We start from the raw sequence: 7,564 nt of genomic DNA, 5'->3' as shown, positions 1-7,564 counted from the left end.
AGGAGAGGTGAAGGGTTGATTAGGGGGGTGAGATGTCGCAGGGATTAAAGAGGGGGGAGGATGGAGAGATGCAGCCTCTCGTCTGAGCAGAGATAATCAACATGTCATATCAATGAACTGATCACACAAAGACACTCAGCCCATCTCTTTCTCTCTCCTCTTCCCTCCCCTTTTCTCTCTCCTCTTCCCTCCCCTTTTCTCTCTCCTCTTCCCTCCCCTTTTCTCTCTCCTCTTCCCTCCCCTTTTCTCTCTCCTCTTCCCTCCCCTTTTCTCTCTCCTCTTCCCTCCCCTTTTCTCTCTCCTCTTCCCTCCCCTTTTCTCATTCCTCTTATTTTTTTGATAGCATGATAGGGAGAGGAGGAATAGAAAGAGATAGACAGGGGAGGGGGGGTGGAGACATTAGCTCAGGGGAACTGAAATTGCCCCTAGCAGTGTTCAGATCCATAAAGTAAAGTAGGGGTTTAAACACCGACAGAAAGCCTGGACATGCAACTGTCTTCCTTTACAATGTAAAAGCCACAGTCTAAGTTGACCAGTTATTTCAATGAAGTGTATCCTTTGGTTTGATGCTGGCCTGCTTACAGAGTGTGGCTTTAATGAGCAGATGCACATTTTCACTTCATATTATCTTTTAGTTTTCTCTCTCGCTATTTCCTCCCTCTCTCTTTCTGAGCTGGAGCCATAAGCATGTCCGTCACACTGGCCTTAATCTCTGCGTATGCAGCTGCCATCAGTGTGTGGGTGTGTGTGTGTAGCTTGCGTGCGTTCATACGTGTTGGAAAAATGTTGGGTAAAAACAAATCGGACTTCCCAATTCACTCATTATGTTGGTCACCTTTGCGTGTTAACGTGTTCGTGTTCGTATGCGTATGCGCGTCTGTGTGACGCCTGGAGCTCAAGTTACACTCTCAGACAAAAGGCCTCTTTCACCCTGCCCTTTATGTGGGGGAACACACACACCGCTCTGTACAAGAAAGACTGTTGTTGCCCCTGTTGCACAATATTTCATTATTCCCCCCTCTCCTCTCCTGTCTTTCCCTTTTTCCTAGGAATCTGTGGTTTCCCTCCTCCCTCACACTCCCCCAGGCGTGGCTCATTAGCCCCTTGGCCTACTTTAAACAGGTGGCCCATGTTTGGCAGAGACCCCCGACACACACACGCTCACATCACTCATCCTTCCCCTCCCTCTCCCCAGGGAAAACACTCAGTCCCCTGATAAATTCTCTAATCCAGCCCCAGGCTTCTCGCCGGGCCCAGAAAGCACTAGGCCGGATGGCTGTTGACTCGTCTCTCTGTCTGTCTGTCTGTCTGTCTGTAACAAGCAGATATGCAAAGTGTCTAAATGGTATTTATGCCTGTAGGGCTCTTCTCTCTTTCTGCCACTCTCTCTGTCTCTTCTTTGTTTGGACTAGACTTGACTATTACCTCTTGAGGTTATTTCGGTAATAAGGTTAGGTGGGTGCTGGCGAGGGGGCAGACAGACTGTCTTATCGGATTGGTTTAGGGGATCATCCCCTTGTTAAGTAAGTATGTAGTATCTTATAGAACAGTGTTTAAACACACTCACCATGACCTACCTTTTCCATGACACAGACAGACTAGTGGTAATAGTATGGAAGGAAGGAAGGAAGGAAGGGGAGGAGAGGGGAGAGGAGAGGAGAGGAAAGGAAATAAGGGGAGGTCTAGAGTGTTTAAATGTTAAATACCTTATCACTCCAATTTCACACTCCCATCTCCAGCCACGATATGACACACACTAATCCTGGCCTGAGGGGAGGGGTGTGTGTCTGTGTGTCACTAACGCCATCTGTCACTCTGTTAACCTCATTAAGCAGTCCTTGATTACCCCAACCTACCTTAAAGCCAGTCAGTCACTCACCTCTCCCCTCCTGTCTTTAACTCCCTCTTCATCCCTATCCTGTGTGTGTGTGTGTGTGTGTGTGTGTGTGTGTGTGTGTGTGTGTGTGTGTGTGTGTGTGTGTGTGTGTGTGTGTGTGTGTGTGTGTGTGTGTGTGTGTGTGTGTGTGTGTGTGTGTGTGTGTGTGTGTGTGTGTGTGTGCTGGGGGAAATACCTAAAACAAGCTGTTTCTTGCTGCTTGCCTGCCCCAGATACTGAGGTCAAGGGAATCAGTTTACACACACCCTGATGACAAGGGCTGATATCATCAGAATGTACAGCTAGTACATTCCATTGGCTCCGAATCCCACAGTCTGAGAGGCCTGAGGAGAGGAGACAGGCCAAGGGCTTTCCCTAGAAAGAACGTTGATACTTTTCACATACACACATATTTGGTTATGGTTACAGGAATAAATGTTGGCAGTTCACTCTTGCTCTCCCCCTCTCTCTCTCTCTTCATGTGTAAATATGAGTTTGGATTGACTTATCTCTGCCGCCAAAGAAATAAGCAGCTTAATACAACTCCAGCCAGACAGACAGTGTGTGGATGTCTTTTAACGGTAGGTGAGGACATTTGGGAGAAATGCAGAATGTTGCAGTGATTTGAGTAAGATGACGAGAGGGAGAGGGGATTGAGCGAGAAACAGGGAGAAGAAAAGGAGGTAGGATAGAGAGTGAGATGAGAGGATGGAGGGAGAGAAGGAATAAGGAGGGAGGATAGAGAGAAAGGGAACGGAAGGAGGATAAAGAGCGATAAGAGGGGGATGGAGGGTGGGGAGAAGGATAAAGAGGGATGGAGAATAAAGGGAGAGAAAAAGAAAAGGGAGACAGGGGGAGGAGAGAGTGTTCTGGAGCAGGAAGCTGGGATTTCCTCAGGAGACAAGCACTGTGTGTTTCCTTAAGATAACATGGAGACCTGCACTGGTAGAATACACACACACACACACACACACACACTCCAGTAGCTGCTCCCACTGCAGGCGGCTTCAAGCCAGGGTTGAAAGCAGATAGATTTGTTCCTTTATATTATTATGCAACAAAGACAACAACGTTGCAGGTATGCATTTCTTTATTTCGTTTTTTTGTAGCTGGTGATATGGCTGAGCCTTCTGATGGCTTTTCTCATTAGAACAGAAGCCAGAACTTTGATAAATCACTCTGGCTCCTGGCCTCCGCTGCTCTCAATGGATTACAAAACTAATTGAACATTCTTCTTCTTCGCCTACTCTTTCTCTCCTCATATTTCTCTCTCTCTTTGTTACTTTCTCTAACTCACGTTCTCGCTCGCTTTCTCAATCAATATACTATGTGTGTGTGAGTGAGTGAGTGAGTGAGTGAGTGAGTGAGTGAGTGAGTGAGTGAGCGAGTAAGTGAGTGAGTGAGTGAGTGAGGAACATGTCTGGCAATCAAGTACTGTACTGTAAAGGAGACTTTTCTGTGAGAAATACTGAGGCGTCTTCTAATGAGGGAGTTGGTGTGCGTGTGTGTCTGTGAGAGTCTTCAAAGACCAGACTCCATTCCCCTTTTTGTGATGCCCTCTCCCTGCCCCTGTGTGTGTCTGTGTCTGTGTCTCTGTGTGTGTGTGTGTGTGTGTGTGTGTGTGTGTGTGTGTGTGTGTGTGTGTGTGTGTGTGTGTGTGTGTGTGTGTGTGTGTGTGTGTGTGTGTGTGTGTGTGTGTGTCTGTGTGTGCGTGTGCGTGTGTGTGTGTCTGTGTGTGCGCGTGTGTGTGTGTGTGTGTGTGTAGCCCATTCCATAGATTCCTGTCGGGAGCTCTGAGTTATCTGTAGACATTGATGATGTGGTACAACCAGTAGGACAGGATGAGGAGTGTCTCTACACCACGATGGGGTAAACACAATAACACATCACAGGAAAAACATCCTCTCTCTCATGGGCACACACACACGTACGCACACACACACACATGCACGCACGCACACACACACACATGCACACACGCACACACAGCTCTGTCAGGTGGCTCAGTGGGGTTTGTCTTCCTCCAGAGTATCAACCCTGCTGTTGAGAGATGACTCATACTGCATCTGGGGATTGTGTGTGTGTGTGTGTGTGTGTGTGTGTGTGTGTGTGTGTGTGTGTGTGTGTGTGTGTGTGTGTGTGTGTGTGTGTGTGTGTGTGTGTGTGTGTGTGTGTGTGTGTGTGTGTGTGTGTGTGTGTGTGTGCGCATGAGAGATTGTGTGTGTGTGCGCATGAGAGATTGTGTGTGTGTATGAGTGAGGGTGTTTGTACTGTGATGTGCCTGTGCCAGCAGTTTCCTGCACCGTAGCCTGAACACTGACCCTAGCCAATCTCTCTCTCTCTCTCTCTCTCTCTCTCTCTCTCTCTCTCTCTCTCCCCCCCCCTCTCTCTCCCCTCTCTCTCTCTCTCTCTCTCTCCCCCCAGGTTCCAATTAGTTTTATTTCCCAGGGATCGAAACCATAGTAACAAACCATTGCAAACACTGCCACCCTTTGGCTATTTGTGGAACTACACAGTAAGTTCTGTCAGTACATCCAGTATGTCTAACCTCTCTCTCTCCCTCATCCCTCTTCTCTCTCCTCTTTTAGGAAGTTCTACTACATCACCCTCTTAAGGGATCCAGTGTCTCGGTACCTCAGCGAATGGAGACACGTCCAGAGGGGCGCGACGTGGAAGACCTCATTACACATGTGTGACGGACGTACCCCTACTCCGGAGGAACTACCAGCCTGCTACGAGGGTTCTGATTGGTCAGGATGTACCTTGCAGCAGTTCATGGACTGTCCTTATAACCTGGCCAATAACAGACAGGTGAGAGACTAATGAATGGACACACACACACACACACACAGACACGTTTGGATAGAATAGACTCATTTTATGGTCCACACAATGTTGAAATGTACTAACCTCCCCTTACCTTTTCCTATAGGTTCGTATGCTAGCGGACCTGAGCCTGGTAGGCTGCTACAACATGTCTACAGTCCCAGAGCAGAGGCGTTCTCAGCTGTTATTAGACTCCGCTAAGAAGAACCTGAGGGACATGGCCTTCTTCGGCCTGACAGAGTACCAGAGGAAAACCCAGTTCCTGTTTGAACGTACCTTCAGACTGAGGTTCATACGACCCTTTATGCAATACAACAGCACCAGAGCGGCCGGAGTGGATTTGGACAACACTACGGTGTGTGTGTGTGTGTGTGTGTGTGTGTGTGTGTGTTGCCATTTGGAACATGTTATCACACCAGGATACTGTGCTGTTTTCAGAGTTTTCCACCATATATTGGCTGTACTTGGTTGTTAAATTGTTGAACCAAGTTGAACAGACAATTCCCCACCACCCACAGATGTTTGCATCAGGACTGTCAGCTGACACCCTCCCTCCCTCTCTGTACTCCAGGTGCAGCGCATCGAGGAGCTGAATGAGCTGGACATGGAGTTGTATGATTACGCCAGAGACCTGTTCCAGCAGAGATACCAGTACACCAGGCAGCAGGAACGACGGCTGCAACGACTCAGGACCCACAACCAGAACCACAACGGTCAGGGGCTAGGGGTCGAGGGTCAGGGCCTGGGAGTGGGCCTGTGGCCTTCTAGATCCAAACTAACCCCTGGACCAGGAGAGGGAGAAGTGGAGGACCCAGAAGAAGGGGGGAGAACAGAGGAGGTGGGAGGGAGGTTACCGACGGAAGACTATATGAACCAGATAATTAAGCGTTGGTAACGCACACACACTCATCGGAGGTTAGAGGTCAGGGGTGAAAGTGTATAGGGTAGTTATGGAGACTGAAGTAGAGGAATGGGTTGAATGTCACTGACAACCGACTTTCATCGTTCCCCCTCTCTCGCTCTCCCTTGCCTTTTCTCTCCCTCTTTGTCTCTCTGGTGCTCCACGTAAAGGTGAAAAAAACTATAGTGGGGAATCTCCCAGAAATCCCTTCAGAGAGCAGAGCTTTGTACCGTTGGACAGAAAGTTTTCCATTGGCTGAGCTGAACCGCGAAAATGAAAATGTAACATCTACAGAAAAACAGACTACGTAAAGCAAGAGTTGGACCATGTCTAAAAAGCTTTTTTCTTGGACATCAGCCGCCATTTCAGACATGAACATGCGTCTTAATGACGCTATTCTCATTTTAGAACTACTATGTTTATTATTATATCGTTTTTATGTTGTTGTTTTTTTAAAGCAGCATTGTAATGACACTGAGACCAATGTTACTGCCTAAAGAAACAAGTGATTATTTTATTTGTATGTTTTTTAAAGGAAATGTAACCGATAGACGGACGTACCATGGACCATAGCCATTATTTAAAAAATTATGGGGACGTTATGCATATATGTGTGTAGACAACTGGGTAGCAATCCATCAAAATTACATCCTATGCCCTTTGTGGGGCACTACTTCCATTCCAACACCTTATTATTCCTTATGTAGTGTGCTACTTCTGGCACCATATTCCCTATATAGTGCACTACTTTTCATCAGATCCCTATGTGGCCCTATAAGGAATAGGGTGTGGTTTGAGAAGTGGCTATGGATGTGATGAATGTTAGAGCTGATCTGATGCAGTGTAAATGGAACTGAGCCCAACCCTACTTCTGATTGGTAGTTAGTGCCTCTCAGGACAGGCATGATGACTATTAGACCTACCTGATATTTCAGGCTCACACAACTTTTTTTTGACTACTTTTCCCCTGTGTTTCCGTGTGTGTTTGTCTATGTGCGCATACACATGTAAATAGTGTGTATGCATTTGTAAATATCGTGCGTGTGTGTGTGTGTGTGCGTGCGTGCGTGTGTGAGAGAGAGAGAGAATGGCTTTAGCTTTGCTGTGTGATTGACATGCTATATGACCAATCTCTTGCCATAGTGTTAGAGGGATGAATGTGAACCCTTTTAATTTATTCCTAACATGGAGGGAGAGACACACACAGACAAAGGCTTGAGGTAGACATTTCCCTTAACTCTAGATCACCTTGATATCTGACCCTGTATCACTCCCATGTGAATATGTCCAAAATAACACACACACACACACACCATTATGTCAACTACAGCACTACTCAGCGATGGTAATGCTTTTGGAGTCCCTCAAACTCAAATTATACCAGGACAAACTGCTATAAACTTTCTTTACAATCTTATCGCTTAAACTAGTGTCTTAAATATTTCCGTTGAATGAAATTGAATATTTTCCATCACAAACATTAACTTCCTGCGTGTCTCAACTAGTTCTTATGAACGGATCATCAAACCGCCAATTAAAATATTCAATTTTTGTAACAAATTTTTTTTTTGTGTTATTATTTCCAACATTGGTGCAATACGGTATATGATATACTTTGGTGCACTCATATAGGGTATATATGATATACTTTGGTGCACTCATATAGGGTATATGATATACTTTGGTGCACTCATATAGGGTATATATGATATACTTTGGTGCACTCATATACGGTATATGATATACTTTGGTGCACTCATATAGGGTATATATGATATACTTTGGTGCACTCATATAGGGTATATGATATACTTTGGTGCACTCATATAGGGTATATGATATACTTTGGTGCACTCATATAGGGTATATATGATATACTTTGGTGCACTCATATACGGTATATGATATACTTTGGTGCACTCATATAGGGTATATGATATACTTTGGTGCACTCATATAGG

At 46.0% G+C, this 7,564-nt stretch overlaps 1 protein-coding gene across 2 annotated transcripts in view; it reads left to right on the top strand.

Moving 5' to 3' along the window:
- Window positions 1-7,163, top strand: part of LOC109884371 (heparan-sulfate 6-O-sulfotransferase 1-A) — a 24,886-nt gene extending 17,723 nt beyond the window's left edge. Inside the window, exons 1-5 of one of the 2 annotated variants that reach the window (XM_031792601.1) lie at window positions 2,737-2,954; window positions 3,642-3,745; window positions 4,465-4,687; window positions 4,809-5,057; window positions 5,274-7,163. In XM_031792601.1, coding sequence (XP_031648461.1) covers window positions 3,741-3,745; window positions 4,465-4,687; window positions 4,809-5,057; window positions 5,274-5,597 — 801 coding nt within the window. In that variant the 5' untranslated portion in view covers window positions 2,737-2,954; window positions 3,642-3,740 and the 3' untranslated portion in view covers window positions 5,598-7,163. Of the gene's footprint in view, window positions 1-2,736; window positions 2,955-3,641; window positions 3,746-4,464; window positions 4,688-4,808; window positions 5,058-5,273 lie in introns of those variants that run through there. The other variant, XM_031792600.1, reaches the window with a different exon arrangement.
- The last annotated feature ends 401 nt before the right edge of the window (window positions 7,164-7,564 follow it).

This window comes from Oncorhynchus kisutch, linkage group LG16, assembly GCF_002021735.2.
Source record: "Oncorhynchus kisutch isolate 150728-3 linkage group LG16, Okis_V2, whole genome shotgun sequence".
NCBI lineage: Eukaryota > Metazoa > Chordata > Actinopteri > Salmoniformes > Salmonidae > Oncorhynchus > Oncorhynchus kisutch.
Note: the sequence above shows the minus strand (reverse complement) of the source record. Positions and strands in the feature narration are given on the sequence as shown.